The sequence below is a fragment of the Coregonus lavaretus genome (assembly GCF_964263955.1).
Source record: "Coregonus lavaretus genome assembly, chromosome: 38".
Taxonomy (NCBI): Eukaryota; Metazoa; Chordata; class Actinopteri; order Salmoniformes; family Salmonidae; genus Coregonus; species Coregonus lavaretus.
Window position 1 is genome coordinate 14,881,409 of NC_140025.1, and position 20,696 is coordinate 14,902,104.

General features: G+C 42.8%; 1 protein-coding gene across 1 annotated transcript in view; it reads right to left on the bottom strand.

Annotated features, from left to right (window-relative positions):
- LOC311111988 (parathyroid hormone 2 receptor-like) overlaps nucleotides 1-15,905 on the bottom strand; it is a 52,537-nt gene extending 36,632 nt beyond the window's left edge. The window contains exons 1-4 of the mRNA XM_084154939.1: nucleotides 15,717-15,905; nucleotides 14,050-14,149; nucleotides 3,579-3,689; nucleotides 1,142-1,263 (exon numbers count right to left, since the gene is read on the bottom strand). Of these exons, the coding sequence (XP_084011065.1) occupies nucleotides 1,142-1,263; nucleotides 3,579-3,689; nucleotides 14,050-14,149; nucleotides 15,717-15,824 (441 nt within the window). The 5' untranslated portion in view covers nucleotides 15,825-15,905. The remainder of the gene's footprint in view (nucleotides 1-1,141; nucleotides 1,264-3,578; nucleotides 3,690-14,049; nucleotides 14,150-15,716) is intronic.
- Nucleotides 15,906-20,696: the final 4,791 nt, after the last annotated feature.

The window sequence follows — 20,696 nt, forward strand, 5'->3', positions numbered from 1 at the left end:
TCCCCTTAGCAGAAAAACACCCCCAAAGCATAATGTTTCCACCTCAATGTTTGACGGTGGGGATGGTGTTCTTGGGGTCATTGGCAGCATTCCTCCTCCTCCAAACACGGCGAGTTGAGTTGATGCCAAAGAGCTCCATTTTGGTCTCATCTGACCACAACACTTTCACCCAGTTCTCCTTTGAATCATTCAGATGTTCATTGGCAAACTTCAGACGGGCATGTATATGTGCTTTCTTGAGCAAGGGGACCTTGCGGGCACTGCAGGATTTCAGTCCTTCACGGCGTAGTGTGTTACCAATTGTTTTCTTGGTGACTATGGTCCCAGCTGCCTTGAGACCATTGACAAGATCCTCCCGTGTAGTTCTGGGCTGATTCCTCACCGTTCTCATGATCATTGCAACTCCACGAGGTGAGATCATGCATGGAGCCCCAGGCCGAGGGAGATTGACAGTTATTTTGTGTTTCTTCCATTTGCGAATAATCGCACCAACTGTTGTCACCTTCTCACCAAGCTGCTTGGCGATGGTCTTGTAGCCCATTCCAGCCTTGTGTAGGTCTACAATCTTGTCCCTGACATCCTTGGAGAGCTCTTTGGTCTTGGCCATGGTGGAGAGTTTGGAATCTGATTGATTGATTGCTTCTGTGGACAGGTGTCTTTTATACAGGTAACAAACTGAGATTAGGAGCACTCCCTTTAAGAGTGTGCTCCTAATCACAGCTCGTTACCTGTATAAAAGACACCTGGGAGCCAGAAATCTTTTTGATTGAGAGGGGGTCAAATACTTATTTCCCTCATTAAAATGCAAATCAATTTATAACATTTTTGACATGCGTCTTTCTGGATTTTTTTGTTGTTATTCTGTCTCTCACTGTTCAAATAAATGTACCATTAAAATTATAGACTGATAATTTCTTTGTCGGTGGGCAAACGTACAAAATCAGCAGGGGATCAAATACTTCTTTCCCTCACTGTAGGCGTCTAGCATAGAAGCTAAAAACCTACTGTTTTCCCGACGCCCCAGTGTAGCTCCGCTTTTAGCGTGAGTCAGAGCAACTCAAGAATTGTCATGAGTCAAGTCTGCAACCACAACAATGTTAATTGGAATCTTTGGTGTGACTGAAGTGGTGATTGGGATTACCTTTTCCTCCTCTTGACCAGGTAAAAGGAATCTTAAGCAGTCAGAATAATTGGACCACGTTCGGTTCAACCACTCCACAGAAACCCAGGAACCGTTGACATCACATTTCCTGTATGCATGGCCTGGACATACACACAGGCACAGGCACAGACACAGGCACACAGACACACACACACCAGACACATACACCAGACATACACGGTCTGGTCATTTACATTGCAACATACAGGTAACTGCCAAAACAAAGGAAACACCAACATAAAGCGTCTTAATAGGGCGTTGGGCCACCACGAGCCAGAACAGCTTCAATGCAACTTAGAATGGATTCTACAAGTGTCTGTACCTCTATTGGAGGGATGCGACACCATTCTCCAACAAGAAATTCTATCATATGGTGTTTTGTTGGTGGTGGAAAACACTGTCTCAGGCGCCGTGCCAGAATCTCCCATAAGTGTTCAATTGGGCTGAGATCTGGTGAGTGAGACGGCCATGGGATATGGTTTACATCGTTTTCATGCTCATCAAACCATTCAATATGTCAAATCCATTACGTGTACATTGCTTGGGATGCTGGTCCATGTTGACTCCAATGCTTCTCACAATTGTGTCAAGTTGGCTGGATGTCCTTTGAGTGGTGGACTATTTTTGACACACACGGGAAACTGTTGAGCGTGAAAAACCCAGCAGCGTTGCAGTTCACAAACCAGTGCACCTGGCACCTACTACCATACCCCGTTCAAAGGCACTTACATTTTTTGTCTTGCCCGTTCACCCTCTGAATGGCACACATACACAATCCAGGTCTCAATTGTCTCAAGGCTTAAAAATATTTCTTTAACCTGTCTCCTCCCCTTCATCTACACTGATTGAAGCGGATTTAACAAGTTACATCAATAAGAGATCATAGCTTTCACTTGGATTCATCTGGTCATGTCATAGAAAGAGTAGGTGTTCTTAATGTTTTGTACAGTCGTGGTCAAAAGTTTTGAGAATGACACAAATACTCATTTTCACAAAGTCTGCTGCCTCAGTTTTGATGATGGCAATTTGCATATTTTGGAGGATGGCCTTGTGTCAAGAAGGGCAGCAAAGAAGCCACTTCTCTCCAGGAAAAACATCAGGGACAGACTGATATTCTGAAAAAGGTACAGGGATTGGACTGCTGAGGACTGGGGTAAAGTCATTTTCTCTGATGAATCCCCTTTCCGATTGTTTGGGGCATCCGGAAAACACCTTGTCCGGAGAAGACAAGGTGAGCGCTACCATCAGTCCTGTGTCATGCCAACAGTAAAGCATCCTGAGACCATTCATGTGTGAGGTTGCTTCTCAGCCAAGGGAGTGGGCTCACTCACAATTTTGCCTAAGAACACAGCCATGAATAAAGAATGGTACCAACACATCCTCTGAGAGCAACTTCTCCCAACCATCCAAGAACAGTTTGGTGACGACCAATGCCTTTTCCAGCATGATGGAGCACCTTGCCATAAGGCAAAAGTGATAACTAAGTGGCTCGGGGAACAAAACATCAACATTTTGGGTCCATGGCCAGGAAACTCCCCAGACCTTAATCCCATTGAGAACTTGTGGTCGATCCTCAACAGGCGGGTGGACAAACAAAAACCCACAAATTCTGACAAACTCCAAGCATTGATTATGCAAGAATGGGCTGCCATCAGTCAGGATGTGACCCAGAAGTTAATTGACAGCATGCCAGGGCGGATTGCAGAGGTCTTGAAAAAGAAGGGTCAACACTGCAAATATTGACTCTTTGCATAAACTTAATGTAATTGTCAATAAAAGCCTTTGACACTTATGGAATGCTTGTAATTATACTTCAGTATACCATAGTAACATCTGACAAAAATATCTCATAACACTGAAGCAGCGAACTTTGTGAAGACCAATACTTGTGTCATTCTCAAAACTTTTGACCACGACTGTATACTCAGTGTATATTCTTCAAGAATCAATGAGTAAACTAGAGATCCTGGTTCGAATCCAGGCTCTGTCGTAGCTGGCCGCGACCGGGAGACCCATGGGGCGGCGCACAATTGGCCCAGTGTCGTCCAGGGTAGGGGAGAGAATGGCCGGCAGAGATGTAGCTCAGTTGGTAGAGCATGGCGTTTGCAACGCCAGGGTTGTGGGTTCGTTTCCCACGGGGGCCAGTATGAAAAATAAATAATGTATGCACTCACTAACTGTAAGTCGCTCTGGATAAGAGCGTCTGCTAAATGACTAAAATGTATATATAATTAATTTCAAAAATGGATATAGCAACTAAATATTCTAGCTTTAAGGTAAAGTGTAAATGAAGATTTGTTTTGGGGTTTTATACCTTTCTAAAAAAAATGGTTGCAAACTTTGCACCTGGTGCAAACGCTTAGTAAATCTGACCCCATGAATATAGCAAGTGTGTTGCCTATCTATACCCCAATACCTTGATGGTTGAAGTCGTAGATGTAGCTGGGGCAGGGGACCTTGGTTAGCGCTGCGGGGGATCCCTGAGGCCAACAGATCAGACCGTCCCAGCCAGGGGGACAAAGGTCATCTGGACACATAGTGGGAAAGGGGAGTAAGGTAATATTAGTGGTGGGCACCAATATTGATAATTCAATATGATATAGATTTAGCTTGATATCGATAAGAGCAAGGCATATCGTGATATTGGTTTATTTGCATTTGATATCGATATATGGAAGGCATATGATGGGTTCTGACTTATAAACTTGAAATATCCTTAATCATGTCACTGAGGGAGCGAGGGAAACGCAGAATGTTTACCTTCTGTCAGAACGTGTTATTGTTAGACATCAGGTATCCTATGGAAAGGAAAGGCCACAGTCTGGTACAAGTCAACAGGACAGCTGCGAGTTGGGGAGGAGTGAGGAATTTGGGCCGAGGCCAGGTCAGATGAAGTGAGAAAGAACAGGCATCACTAAAGTCCTGTCTAGCAACAGATATGTATTGGCTGTCCAGATGTGTATGGAGGAGACTCAGCATAGCAGGAAGGTTTAAATACCAGTACTTGTGTGTATATGTCTTTGTCTGATGCAGCTGTGTGACCCAGTGGGTGAATAAACTTGGTTTGAGTTTTCCTAGTTGTCCTTTAGTTTTTACTCTGTTTATTTAGAACCTAACACATATTATGATATTGGTTTATCCTTCCTGTTAACTTACACTATTATGTAAAAACAGTTCCTGCATGCACAAACCCCTCTCACAGACCTTCTCACGGGCTCTCAACTTAGTGACTTAATTGCCTGCTGATGGGCGAATTTGTGGTGAATGGATTTATTTAAACTGTAAGTTTAGGCTCCCAGAACATTCACATCTGGTCCAATGGGCAATCAACAAGCACTTGTCTGGACTTCACAGAGCCGTGGAAGTGAACAGAAAAGTGTGAACACATGATTTTATAAAACCAATATACAGTGGGGAGAACAAGTATTTGATACACTGCCGATTTTTCAGGTTTTCCTACTTACAAAGCATGTAGAGGTCTGTAATTTTTATCATAGGTACACTTCAACTGTGAGAGACGGAATCTAAAACAAAAATCCAGAAAATCACATTGTATGATTTTTAAGTAATACATTTGCATTTTATTGCATGACATAAGTATTTGATCACCTACCAACCAGTAAGAATTCCGGCTCTCACATATCTGTTAGTTTTTGTTTAAGAAGCCCTCCTGTTCTCCACTCATTACCTGTATTAACTGCACCTGTTTGAACTCGTTACCTGTATAAAAGACACCTGTCCACACACTCAATCAAACAGACTCCAACCTCTCCACAATGGCCAAGACCAGAGAGCTGTGTAAGGACATCAGGGATAAAATTGTAGACCTGCACAAGGCTGGGATGGGCTACAGGACAATAGGCAAGCAGCTTGGTGAGAAGGCAACAACTGTTGGCGCAATTATTAGAAAATGGAAGAAGTTCAAGATGACGGTCAATCACCCTCGGTCTGGGGCTCCATGCAAGATCTCACCTCGTGGGGCATCAATGATCATGAGGAAGGTGAGGGATCAGCCCAGAACTACACGGCAGGACCTGGTCAATGACCTGAAGAGAGCTGGGACCACAGTCTCAAAGAAAACCATTAGTAACACACTACGCCGTCATGGATTAAAATCCTACAGCGCACACAAGGTCCCCCTGCTCAAGCCAGCGCATGTCCAGGCCCGTCTGAAGTTTGCCGATGACCATTTGGATGATCCAGAGGAGGAATGGGAGAAGGTCATGTGGTCTGATGAGACAAAAATAGAGCTTTTTGGTGTAAACTCCACTCGCCGTGTTTGGAGGAAGAAGAAGGATGAGTACAACCCCAAGAACACCATCCCAACCGTGAAGCATGGAGGTGGAAACATCATTCTTTGGGGATGCCTTTCTGCAAAGGGGACAGGACGACTGCACCGTATTGAGGGGAGGATGGATGGGGCCATGTATTGCGAGATCTTGGCCAACAACCTCCTACCCTCAGTAAGAGCATTGAAGATAGGTCGTGGCTGGGTCTTCCAGCATGACAACGACCCGAAACACACAGCCAGGGCAACTAAGGAGTGGCTCCGTAAGAAGCATCTCAAGGTCCTGGAGTGGCCTAGCCAGTCTCCAGACCTGAACCCAATAGAAAATCTTTGGAGGGAGCTGAAAGTCCGTATTGCCCAGCGACAGCCCCAAAACCTGAAGGATCTGGAGAAGGTCTGTATGGAGGAGTGGGCCAAAATCCCTGCTGCAGTGTGTGCAAACCTGGTCAAGACCTACAGGAAACTTATGATCTCTGTAATTGCAAACAAAGGTTTCTGTACCAAATATTAAGTTCTGCTTTTCTGATGTTTCAAATACTTATGTCATGCAATAAAATGCAAATTAATTACTTAAAAATCATACAATGTGATTTTCTGGATTTTTGTTTTAGATTCCGTCTCTCACAGTTGAAGTGTACCTATGATAAAAATTATAGACCTCTACATGCTTTGTAAGTAGGAAAACCTGCAAAATCGGCAGTGTATCAAATACTTGTTCTCCCCACTGTATATCGATATCATATAGAAAAACATTCAACTGATATATTAGTATGGATTTTCCATATTAGTGCCCATCACTAGATAATATACTAAGGTAATAGGCCAAATATGTAACATTTACTGACATATTGCCATTATACGTCAAATCTTCACAATTACAAACGTCAATATGTGTGATGTACATATTTGTCGCTTTTACATTCATTTTTTTTATTTTTTTATTTCACCTTTATTTAACCAGGTAAGCCAGTTGAGAACAAGTTCTCATTTACAACTGCGACCTGGCCAAGATAAAGCAAAGCAGTGCGATAAAAACAACACAGAGTTACATATGGGGTAAAAAACATAAAGTCAAAAATACAACAGAAAATATATATACAGTGTGTGCAAATGTAGCAAGTTATGGAGGTAAGGCAATAAATAGGCTATAGTGCAAAATAATTACAATAGTATTAACACTGGAATGATAGATGTGCAAGAGATTATGTGCAAATAGAGATACTGGGGTGCAAAAGAGCAAAATAAATAACAATATAGGGATGAGGTAGTTGGGTGGGCTAATTTCAGATGGGCTGTGTACAGGTGCAGTGATCGGTAAGGTGCTCTGACAACTGATGCTTAAAGTTAGTGAGGGAGATAAGAGTCTCCAGCTTCAGAGATTTTTGCAATTCGTTCCAGTCATTGGCAGCAGAGAACTGGAAGGAATGGCGGCCAAAGGAGGTGTTGGCTTTGGGAATGACCAGTGAGATATACCTGCTGGAGCGCAGACTACGGGTGGGTGCTGCTATGGTGACCAATGAGCTAAGATAAGGCGGGGATTTGCCTAGCAGTGATTTATAGATGGCCTGGAGCCAGTGGGTTTGACGACGAACATGTAGTGAGGACCAGCCAACAAGAGCGTACAGGTCACAGTGGTGGGTAGCGTATGGGGCTTTGGAGACAAAACGGATGGCACTGTGATAGACTACATCCAATTTGCTGAGTAGAGTGTTGGAGGCTATTTTGTAAATGACATCGCCGAAGTCAAGGATCGGTAGGATAGTCAGTTTTACGAGGGCATGTTTGGCAGCATGAGTGAAGGAGGCTTTGTTGCGAAATAGGAAGCCGATTCTAGATTTAACTTTGGATTGGAGATTCTTTATGTGAGTCTGGAAGGAGAGTTTACAGTCTAACCAGACACCTAGGTATTTGTAGTTGTCCACATACTCTAGGTCAGACCCGTCAAGAGTGGTGATTCTAGTCGGGTGGGCGGGTGCCAGCAGTGTTCGATTGAAAAGCATGCATTTAGTTTTACTAGTGTTTAAGAGCAGTTGGAGGCTACTGAAGGAGTGTTGTATGGCATTGAAGCTCGTTTGGAGCTCCATTCATAAGTGACATATTATTTGGGCATTGTGTTGGAGGGTATCGTCATCAAGGGAATGGAGGCTCCCAGGCCAAATACCACGGCCACTCCTTCAGATAAATCTGAACTTAAAAGAAATCATTGCTATTGAACTCAAGGCATTATTATTGAAATGTTTCATTGACTTGTTACTTTTGTGCCTGTCCATGGTAAGTGCTGGTGATCCTGCGGACACGGGACATTGATCCACTCAATTTCAGAAAGGGCAAATATCCAGCAGTGTGTACTGAGTCCACATCAATGTCATCAACAAATTCAAGAAGGATCAAAATACTACAACACGGCTCCATGGAGAAAAACTATTTATTCCACTATGTCTATTTAAACCTCCGCTCCCTTGATTAAACACATTTCTAATATTCATCTATATTCCACAATGACAGTGTGAGATGGAAAGACAAAGCCTATGAGTCACTCATTAGCGACAAGTGCATGAACATTGATCATAGTCATTACAGCTATATATACACTATCTGTCCACCAGATGAGTAGGCTAGTGGGAGAGCACTATGAGTAATAGGTTGTCTTCTTTTGTCAGTTAGCCCTCCTGATGGTTCAGTGAAACAAGTGACTAGCACTACCTTTAGTGCCATTTGGGACGCGGCCTGAGACTGAGTAATAAAGACCTAAGAGGGAGAGAAAATAAGAAGTAAAAATATTTAAATAAAATCTATTTTATGACTGCAATCCAGGTCAAAAGAGAAGTGGATATACGTATGTTTCAGTGTCTCAGCTGCAGTACCCTTCCTATTCGTATGTTGTCATACTTCATTATCTCAGAGCCAAATTGGATCAGATTATAGCTGGGTTGAGTCACATTATCATTTGAGACATCAAAGCATGTTTTATAGATTTGAACTGACAGACAGGAAATGTGCCATATTGGGGTTTGGGACCCACTTGCCAGGCCAATACATGTGCAGGCAGCGTGAAATACCTTAAAGTGGAACTGACAGTGTTTTAACTACTTTGAAGATATGAAACAAACAGAAAATCATAATATCAGTCAAAAATATCAAATTCCCAGTTTATGCTTCAAAACCAACTTGACTCAAAATTCAATGACGTAAAGAAAGGCATTGTTGGCAGAATAAATGGATGCGGTTCAATGCATGATTAATATCATTTACCAATATATTTCTTGGTAGTCCAAAAAATATTGCTATCAGCTTTTAAATCACAGATGGCCTGGTACATTGTTTGCTGCCTCCACCCATTCGGGATGCACTGTTTCAGTTTCAATGAACAAAAACGGACGACTGTAACTAAGGCTGGTAATGTCAATACAAGCAAACTAGCAAGGACAATGTTCACAAGTCAGTTATAACGTGGCTAATAGACTAGTGCACGTGTCAAGCAAGGCCCGCGGACCGAATAGGACACACAAGTGAGTATAAATTAGTCAACAGTTGAGACATCTACTTTATGAAATTATAGCCTGATGCGCTCGAATCGGTGAATTCAACTTCAATTGTGCTGCTTTCATGTGTCCCGTTTACGGTGCGCAGCAGAGAGAAAGTACAGACAGACACATGCAACAGTCCTAGCTAGGCTACTAAAATGTTGGAGCCTGGCTTCGGTTTTTAAAGCTTGACAATGAATAACCAAAAAACTCAACCTGCAACAAAACACCATGCAAAGGAGAAAGATGTTGGCCTATTACAGCAACATTTGAGAACTATCCTAGGCTGGCTTCTCAACTACAATACATTTTGAGTGCACCATACAGCAATGCTACATTCAACCGCACCAGTGATTGATGCAGTGCAAAAAAATTAAAAACAAGTTTCACGTTTAAATGTTACAACAACCTATACAGTGGGGAAAAAAAGTATTTAGTCAGCCACCAATTGTGCAAGTTCTCCCACTTAAAAAGATGAGAGAGGCATGTAATTTTCATCATAGGTACACGTCAACTATGACAGACAAATTGAGAAAAATAAATCCAGAAAATCACATTGTAGGATTTTTTATGAATTTATTTGCAAATTATGGTGGAAAATAAGTATTTGGTCACCTACAAACAAGCAAGATCTCTGGCTCTCACAGACCTGTAACTTCTTCTTTAAGAGGCTCCTCTGTCCTCCACTCGTTACCTGTATTAATGGCACCTGTTTGAACTTGTTATCAGTATAAAAGACACCTGTCCACAACCTCAAACAGTCACACTCCAAACTACACTATGGCCAAGACCAAAGAGCTGTCAAAGGACACCAGAAACAAAATTGTAGACCTGCACCAGGCTGGGAAGACTGAATCTGCAATAGGTAAGCAGCTTGGTTTGAAGAAATCAACTGTGGGAGCAATTATTAGGAAATGGAAGACATACAAGACCACTGATAATCTCCCTCGATCTGGGGCTCCACGCAAGATCTCACCCCGTGGGGTCAAAATGATCACAAGAATGGTGAGCAAAAATCCCAGAACCACACGGGGGGACCTGCAGAGAGCTGGGACCAAAGTAACAAAGCCTACCATCAGTAACACACTACGCCGCCAGGGACTCAAATCCTGCAGTGCCAGACGTGTCCCCCTGCTTAAGCCAGTACATGTCCAGGCCCGTCTGAAGTTTGCTAGAGTGCATTTGGATGATCCAGAAGAGGATTGGGAGAATGTCATATGGTCAGATGAAACCAAAATATAACTTTTTGGTAAAAACTCAACTCGTCGTGTTTGGAGGACAAAGAATACTGAGTTGCATCCAAAGAACACCATACCTACTGTGAAGCATGGGGATGGAAACACCATGCTTTGGGGCTGTTTTTCTGCAAAGGGACCAGGACGACTGATCCGTGTAAAGGAATGAATGAATGGGGCTATGTATCGTGAGATTTTGAGTGAAAACCTCCTTCCATCAGCAAGAGCATTGAAGATAAAACGTGGCTGGGTCTTTCAGCATGACAATGATCCCAAACACACCGCCCGGGCAACGAAGGAGTGGCTTCGTAAGAAGCATTTCAAGGTCCTGGAGTGGCCTAGCCAGTCTCCAGATCTCAACCCCATAGAAAATCTTTGGAGGGAGTTGAAAGTCTGTGTTGCCCAGCGACAGCCCCAAAACATCACTGCTCTAGAGGAGATATGCATGGAGGAATGGGCCAAAATACCAGCAACAGTGTGTGAAAACCTTGTGAAGACTTACAGAAAACGTTTGACCTGTGTCATTGCCAACAAAGGGTATATAACAAAGTAGAGAAACTTTTGTTATTGACCAAATACTTATTTTCCACCATAATTTGCAAATAAATGTATTAAAAATCCTACAATGTGATTTTCTGGATTCTTTTTTCTCATTTTGTCTGTCATAGTTGACGTGTACCTATGATGAAAATTACAGGCCTCTCTCATCTTTTTAAGTGGGAGAACTTGCACAATTGGTGGCTGACTAAATACTTTTTTTCCCCACTGTACATCCGTCTAAGTCTGCTCAATTAGCAGGTTTAAAGTTAACACCGATCTTGCTAACACCACAGGAGTGGTAATATGATGGCTAATAATGGTTGCAACTGAGGTCAGGTATGTGGGTGATCTTAGCCCGTATTGATGGTTTAACGAGAGATCACCTGGCAGTAATACGGTGGCCAATAATGGTTAAAATTGGGCCATTGCCTTTAAAGGGACAATCTAGGAATCAAACAACAACAAAGCTATATAATTGCTATATATCATCAATTTAAAGGCCCAAATGGATGAACCAATCCCAGATTGCCCCATCATTTAAAATTGAAAAGGGAACACAATCTTATAGGGGAACAGAATTAAGACAATACATGATCATTTAGATCTGGATTAAATTATCTGGAAAAACCAAATACCAAATACAATAGACAAATACACCACTAGTTGAGGGGAAGTGGGATTATACAATTTTTTACATGTATATTTATTTCACTCTTATGAAAGGCAGCATATCATTTAGCCAATAAGTGGTTTCATTGATGTCATTTCGGTAACACTTTATTTTAAGGGTCATAATAAACTATTTATACAGCATTTATAAAAATGGTGTGTTCACCATTTATTAATCATTACTCACATTTACAAACCATTTACTAATGATTAGTTAAGTCCTTTTGCAGTCCCTAATCTAAAGTGAAGACAATTTATACTTCATAAATACCTTATAAATGTTTTGAGAGACCAGTGTAATTTCCCACAAAATGATGCATGCCATTGGTAAACATTCCAGAAGTACCTGGTAAAAGAATAAGCACGCAACACAGGATGTTTAAGGAAATACATTATATATGCAAAAGTATGTGGACACCCCTTCAAATTAGTGGATTCGGCTATTTCAGCCACACCCGTTGCTGACAGGTGTATAAAATTGAGCACACAGCCATGCAATCTCCATAGATAAACATTGGCAGTAGAATGGCCTTACTGAAGAACTCAGTGACTTTCAACGAGTCAGTACGTCAAATTTTTGCCCTGCTAGAGCTGCCCGGGTCAACTGTAAGTGCTGTTATTGTGAAGTGGAAACGTCTAAGAGCAACAACGGCTCAGCCGCGAAGTGGTAGGCCACACAAGCTCACAGAACGGGAGCTTGTGTGTCCTCGGTTGCAACACTCACTACCGAGAACCAAACTGCCTCTGGAAGCAACATCAGCACAATAACTTTTTGTGCAGCCGCACACAAGCCTAAGATCACCATGCACAATGCCAAGCGTCAGCTGGAGTGGTGTGAAGCTCACCGCCATTGGACTCTGGAGCAATTGAAACGCGTTCTCTGGAGTGATGAACCACACTTCATCATCTGGCAGTCCGACAGACGAATCTGGCTTTGGCGGATGCCAGGAGAACACTACCTGCCCGAATGCATAGTGACAACTGTAAAGTTTGGCAGAGGAGGAATAATGGTCTGGGGCGGTTTTTCATGGTTTGGGCTAGGCCCCTTAGTTCCAGTGAAGGGAAATCGTAACGCTACAGCATACAATGACATTCTAGACGATTCTGTGCTTCCAACTTTGTGGCAAACAGTTTGGGGAAGGCCCTTTCCTGTTTCTGCATGACAATGCCCCCGTGCACAAAGTGAGGTCCATACAGCAATGGTTTATCGAGATCGGTGTGGAAGAACTTGACTGGTCTGCACAGAGCCCTGACCTCAACCCTAATCGCCCAACATCAGTGCCCAACCTCACTAATGCTTTTGTGGCTGAATGGAAGCAAGTCCACATACTCTTGGTCATGTTGTGTATATATACACGTGTGAATAACTAGCTTACTAACATTTACAAATGTGGGAATAATGATTAATAAATGCCTTATAAATGTTTTATAATGGACCCTTAAAATAAAGTCTTACCGTCATTTCTGCATCTCACAGAGGATATAGCAAACTGTATTTTCATGTTGCCTCCCAGTGAAACCGTAAGACTTATGTCATGACTAAAATTGGATGGGTATCAGAAGCTGGTCTGTTTTTTAAGTAGCCAGGATTTACTATATTTAAACAGTAACCAAACAATAAATACACTCTAATTAGCCATTATACTCCAATATCTGTTTACGCTCTGATATTTCTATTCTCCCACCTGGTTTTAATGGCTGGTAGATTCTGGATCAAACACACAAATACTTTTGTTGTTATCTAGCTCTCACACTGCTACAGAATGTGGGCGGACACATGGAGGATAATAATATGGAGAGCAGCAGCCAGAAAGAGAAACAACCGCAAGGTTGGGGCTGGTAAATTGGCACAGATTCAAATGAATGGAATAAATCCGCATTTCAACAGCCACAGATTCCATGGCTAGGAAGACACACAGCATAATATCTGTGATCTTAAGTCATCTTACTCTAATCAAACTGCAGTGGTAGTCCAAGCAAATAAAGGCTTTTCAAGAAGTTCCTCCCTCCGTTCTTCAAGAGTGCCTATATGGGAAAACTGAAATGAATTTTTCTAAATGTTTTCGTTTACTAAGTGGTGGCCATCATCCCAGTTATTGGGGCTGGGTGTAATAAATAATTTTAGAACATCAGAATATAAATGTTTTGCATGAAGCATTACTCAATTCACTAAATCTCATGTTGACCATTGACTTACAATGAGAGAAATGCAAGGAGTTCAGTGTGTCAAAGTGTACATGCAGCAGCACCACATCCAGTCTCTTTTACCAACTCCAATCTCTGACTGAGTGAAGCCTGGGAGAATGTGGGCAGACGTGGAGCAGGGTACTGTTTGCCCGTCTCTCAAAACCCAACCCCTTGTCCAATACGTGGGAGGCGAGTTATGGGATTTGGTCTCTCCAGACAGGATGAAGTATGGTGGGTGGCTCTGCCACCCAGGCCACTACGGTTACCATAAAGGCCTGTCTGGATCCACCTGGAAACACGCTGGCCAATGGGGCTCTGGTAAATCTAGGTAGACCAATCATCTACTTAGTGGGTACCGATTACAGAAACACAAACAAAAACGTTTGTAAATTACCTATGCTGCCCAAAGAGCAAAATGATTTATGTAAGTCAGTGTTTGCCCACCTGCAGGGTTGTGTGTGGAGATGTTCTGATGGCACTCGACTTTGACATCATACAGTAAGTACATCTGCTCCTGTGCTGTGAGTCCGACCTCTGGATGAACCTACAGAGTAAATTGCAGCATTCATTCAAAAAGTTGCCCCTAGATGCTGATCTTGGGGCAGTTTTGCATTTCCCCCACTAATGGTTAAGGTTAGGATTGGGGAGGGGAGGGGAAGCTGATCCTAGATCTGTACCTAGGGGAATCTTCACCCCGGAGATAATTTGGATCTCAAACATGACGAGCAGAAATGGTAACGTGGCTTTGACATAAACTTTGATCAAATCTGTCATAATTACAATGACATATACTGTAAAATAACACAAAAATAAAACATAAGTCATATACATTTGGCACACAGTAAGCAATCGCCACACACACACATGCTGATGCACTGTGCTCATACTTCCGCCTCATTTAAATGCATTCAAGGAGAAAGTGGATGTTGAGTACCAGTCAACAATTAATATGAAAACACTGACTATTGAGTATAGAAGTGGGCATGACTGAATAACAGATAGCAGAATACATTTCCACATGAAATAACACCAAAGGAAGAAACATACTATGGGGGGGAAATAACTGGGATGATGGCCACCACTTAGTTAATGAAAACATTTAGAAAAATGAATCTTATCTTTCCCATTATTTACAGAATAAGTATTTTAAAAGAGACAGAGATGAAAGGGTTTAGGAGTAGAGGAATAGGGAATTGTGGATTCAAGAAAAAAGCAACCAAATTCATTATGCAAGAAATTTGCAATAGCCTGCCTAAACATAGGCTAATACTGTTTTACTAGTTGAATGGTACATTTCTAACATCCCTTCTCATTGAACCAAACATTGCCCTCTCCCCATACCTATACCCTAATATACACTGAGTGTACAAAACATTAGGAACATTTACTGTAATTTAGCAGACGCTCTTATCCACAGCGATTTACAGGAGCAATTAGGGTTAACACCTTCCTAATATTGAGTTGCACCCCCTTTTGCCCCCAGAACAGCCTCAATTCGTCGGGGCATGGACTCTACAAGGTGTCAAAAGCGTTCCACTGGGATGATGGACCATGTTGACTCCAATGCTTCCCACAATTGTGTCAAGTTGGCTGGATGTCCTTTTGGTGTTGGACCATTTTTGATACACACGGGAAACTGTTGAGCGTGAAAAATCCAACAGCCTTGCAGTTCTTGACACACTCAAACCGGCACCTACTACCATACCCCGTTCAAAGGCACTTAAATATTTTGTCTTGTCCATTCACCCTCTGAATGGCACACATACACAATCAATGTCTCAATTGTGTCTTAAAAATCCTTAATTAACCTGTCTCCTCTACTTAATCTACAATGATTGACATCAATAACGGATCATAGCTTTCACCTGGATTCACCTGGTCAGTCTGTCGTGGAAAGAGCAGGTGTTCCTAATGTTTTGTACACTCAGTGTATATAATCTGGCATCATGTTGCTGGTAGCCTATGTAAAATGGTAATGCAAATTCCGTATGTGTATGGTTTATTATTTACGCAGATGTAGGCTCCTGTAACAAAACAGGGGTAAACCCTATGGATTAATTCCTCCACAAAAAATACATAAACAATATTACTCTATCGGCTAGCCTACTTACCTGTGCGTAAACGTGTAGGTAAAATACATTCCAGCATAAAAAAACCTTCACAAAGTTACTCAGAAGTATCGTACTCATTTTGAAGATCAATGGTGGACAGCGTCGCATATAGAGGGTTCGATAAACTCCAAAATCAGCTGTGTTTCTGAAGCACGTAGTAGTTCAGGTGGTGTCAAGCTCGTGCTACAGTCCGACTGTATGTGGTTCTCCTTCCTGTAGCCTAGCCTACTCTGTGTGTATTTCCATCCAACGCTCTTGAAGTCTGTTGAAAGAGGATGTCAGGAGAAAGGGCGCAGAAATAGCGTAGCCTTAGTCAGAGTTTTGATGTCATCCGTCTGAAATAAGGATGAACCATAAACTTGTTCAAAAAGTTTACTCATCACTTGTGTACCTTAAAGTAGATAGGCTATATGACTGGCCTTTCAGGCTACTTGTGTCCTGTTGTAGTTTTTCTCTGAAACACACAATTTTAGTAGGCTAAATTTGCTTTACAGAGACAATTTGGGCATGTTGTCTTGTCTAGGGGCCACGAGCGTTAAATGCCATTTAAAAAACACACACAAAAAGAACACGAATACTCATTACGGTCTAAAAGTCGCAAGAAAATTCCAACCAGAATTATCCATAGCCTAGACGTGTAAAATCGAGTTTGCTCCTGACACCTGACAACCCAAATAACTATTCATCTCTACTGTAACCTAGCTAGCCTACCTATAACTGCATTTCGCGGCTGCACGTGAGTAATGGTGCTATCTATCCGTGGTGCTGAAATTTTGCCATGTGGGAAGGGATGTCGGCAGCGGTCTGCACGATTCAGTGTGTGTGTGCGTGTGTTAGCTCATGAGTGTCTTAAAAACTAATTTACACAAATTAAAAATTAATGCATTTTGAGAAATTCATGAGTGTCTTAAAAACGAAATTACACAAATTAAAAATGAATGCATTTTGAGAAAAATATTGTTTGCAAACAATTATGTTCATGTTGAATCTTGGTCAGACTCAGAGTTTGTCCGATTTTGTCCGATTTTCTGTGTGAACAGGTTACAGCGTTCAGAAATCTTAAAGCTAAAGTCTGTGATTGGTAGTACATCATTTTTTAAACTTTTAAATTAATGATAAAGCCATTGATTCTTGACGAATATAACTTAGAAATGCCTCATGAGCTTAGATCAACTGTTTTACCCCATCAGAACCCAAATTATAAGCTTGTTCTGCTCAATTTTTGGAAATAATGTATTAAACACTGTATAGCTTCAAAACATGGTTTAAACTATCATTTTGATCTCATGGATGGTCAGTCCTTGCATCCCTATCTCTGTCGAGGTCATTTCCATGTAAAAGGACCCATGAGCACCCTAGACCTTACCCAACACCCTAGACCCACTACAATTCACTGATCGCCCCAACAGATCCACGGACGACGCAATCGCCATTGCACTGCACACTGCCCTATCCCAGCTGGACAAGAGAAATACCTATGTAAGAATGCTGTTCATTGACTACAGCTCAGTCTTCAACACCATAGTGCCCTCCGAGCTCATCACTAAGCTCAGGGCCCTGGGTCTGAACCTCTCCCTGTGCAACTGGGTCCTGGACTTCCTGATGGGCCGACCCCAAGTTGTAAAGGTAGACAACAACACATCCGCCACGCTGATCCTCAACACGGGGGCCCCACAGTGTTGCGTGCTCAGCCCCCTCCTGTACTCCCTGTTCCTCCATGAATGCGTGGCCACGCACGTCTCCAACTCAGTTCGCTGACGACACAACAGTGGTATCCTGATTACCAACAACGATGAGACAGCCTACAGGGAGGAGGTGAAAGGCCAAGCGGAGTGGTGCCAGGAAAATAACCTCTCCCTCAACCAACAAAACGAAGGAGCTGATTGTGGACTACAGGAGACAGCAGAGGGAGCACGCCCCCATCCATATCGACGGGTAACAGTGGAAAGGGTCAAAAGCTTCAAGTTCCTTGGCATGCACATCACTGACAACCTGAAATGGTCCCTTCACACAGACAGCGTGGTGAAGAAGGTGCAACAGTGCCACTTCAATCTCAGGAGGCTGAAGAAATTGAGAGCATCCTGTCGGGCTGTATCCATATCACCGCCTGGTACAGCAATTGCACCACCTGCAACTGCAGGGTTCTCCAGAAGGTGGTGCGGTCAGCCCAATGCATCACTGTGGGTACACTGCCTGCCCTCCAGGACATCTACAGCACCCAGTGTCACAGGAAGCCAAGAAGATCATCAAGGACCTCAGCCACCCGAGCCACAGCCTGTTCACCCCGCAATCATCTAGAAGGCAGTACAGGTACATCAAAGCCGGGAACTGAGAAATAGCTTCTCCCTCAAGGCCATCAGACAGTTAAACAGTCACCGCTAGTCTTAGTCACTGTTCTAGCCGGTTACCACCCAGTACTCTACCCTAAACTTTAGAGACTGCTGCCCTATGTACATAGAGTCATTGAACACTGGTCACTTTAATAGTGTTTACATACAAAACACTCCATTATATGTACAGTGCATTTCAATTAACAGGTGTGCCTTGTTAAAAGTTAATTTGTGGAATTTCTTTGCTTCTTAATGCGTTTGAGCCAATCAGTTGTGTTGTGACAAGGTAGGGTTGGTATACAGAAGATAGCCCTTTTCGGTAAAATACCAAGTCCATATTTTGGCAAGAACAGCTCAAATAAGCAAAGAGAAACGACAGTCCATCATTACTTTAAGACATGAAGGTCAGTCAATCCGGAAAATGTAAAGTGCAGTCGCAAAAACCATCAAGCGCTATGATGAAACTGGCCGCCACAGGAATGATGAGGACCGCCACAGGAAAGGAAGACCCAGAGTTCCCTCTGCTGCAGAGGATACAGTGAGGGAAAAAAGTATTTGATCCCCTGCTGATTTTGTACGTTTGCCCACTGATAAAAGAAATGATCAGTCTATAATTTTAATGGTAGGTTTATTTGAGCAGTGAGAGACAGAATAACAACAAAAAAATCCAGAAAAACGCATGTCAAAAATGTTATAAATTGATTTGCATTTTAATGAGGGAAATAAGTATTTGACCCCTCTGCAAAACATAACTTAGTACTTGGTGGCAAAACCCTTGTTGGCAATCACAGAGGTCAGACGTTCTTATAGTTGGCCACCAGGTTTGCACACATCTCAGGAGGGATTTTGTCCCACTCCTCTTTGCAGATCTTCTCCAAGTCATTAAGGTTTCGAGCCTGACGTTTGGCAACTCAAACCTTCAGCTCCCTCCACAGATTTTCTATGGGATAAAGGTCTGGAGACTGGTTAGGCCACTCCAGGACCTTAATGTGCTTCTTCTTGAGCCACTCCTTTGTTGCCTTGGCCGTGTGTTTTGGGTCATTGTCATGCTGGAATACCCATCCACAACCCATTTTCAATGCCCTGGCTGAGGGAAGGAGGTTCTCACCCAAGATTTGACAGTACATGGCCCCGTCCATCGTCCCTTTGATGCGGTGAAGTTGTCCTGTCACCTTAGCAGAAAAACACCCCCAAAGCATAATGTTTCCACCTCCATGTTTGACGGTGGGGATGGTGTTCTTGGGGTCATAGGCAGCATTCCTCCTCCTCCAAACACGGCGAGTTGAGTTGATGCCCAAGAGCTCGATTTTGGTCTCATCTGACCGCAACACTTTCACCCAGTTCTCCTCTGAATCATTCAGCTGTTCATTGGCAAACTTCAGACGGGCCTGAATATGTGCTTTCTTGAGCAGGGGGACCTTGCGGGCGCTGCAGGATTTCAGTCCTTCACGGCGTGACTATGGTCCCAGCTGCCTTGAGATCATTGACAAGATCCTCCTGTGTAGTTCTGGGCTGATTCCTCACCGTTCTCATGATCATTGCAACTCCACGAGGTGAGATCTTGCATGGAGCCCCAGGCTGAGGGGCTCCATGCAGTTCTTTTGTGTTTATTCCTTTTGCGAATAATCACACCAACTGTTGTCACCTTCTCACCAAGCTGCTTGGCGATGGTCTTGCAGCCCATTCCAGCCTTGTGTAGGTCTACAATCTTGTCCCTGACATCTTTGGAGAGCTCTTTGGTCTTGGCCATGGTGGAGAGTTTGTAATCTGATTGATTGATTGCTTCTGTGGACAGGTGTCTTTTATACAGGTAACAAACTGAGATTAGGAGCACTCCCTTTAAGAGTGTGCTCCTAATCTCAGCTCGTTACCTGTATAAAAGACACCTGGGAGCCAGAAATCTTTCTGATTGAGAGGGGGTCAAATACTTATTTCCCTCATTAAAATGCAAATCAATTTATAACATTTTTGACATGCGTTTTTCTGGATTTTTTGTTGTTGTTATTCTGTCTCTCACTGTTCAAATAAACCTACCATTAAAATTATAGACTGATCATTTCTTTGGCAGTGGGCAAACGTACAAAATCAGCAGGGGATCAAATACTTTTTTCCCTCACTGTAAGTTCATTTGAATTACCAGCCTCAGAAATTGCAGCCCAAATAAATGCTTCACAGAGTTCAAGTAACAGACACATCTCAACATCAACTGTTCAGAGGAGACTGCATGAATCAGGCCTTCATGGTCGAATTGCTGCAAAGAAACCACTGGTGACACTGTCTGTGATTTATTTAGAATTCAAGGCACACTTAACCAGCATGGCTACCACATCATTCTGCAGCGATACGCCATCCCATCTGGTTTGCTCTTAGTGGGACTATAATTTGTTTTTCAACAGGACAATTACCCATCACACCTCCAGGCTGTGTAAGGGCTATTTGACCAAGAAGGAGAGTGATGGAGTGCTGCATCAGATGACCTGGCCTCCACAATTACCCGACCTCAACCCAATTGGGATGAGTTGGACCGCAGAGTGAAGGAAAAGCAGCCAACAAGTGCTCAGCATATGTGGGAACTCCTTCAAGACTGTTGGAAAAGCATTCCAGATGAAGCTGGTTGAGAGAATGCCAAGAGTGTGTAAAGCTGTCATCA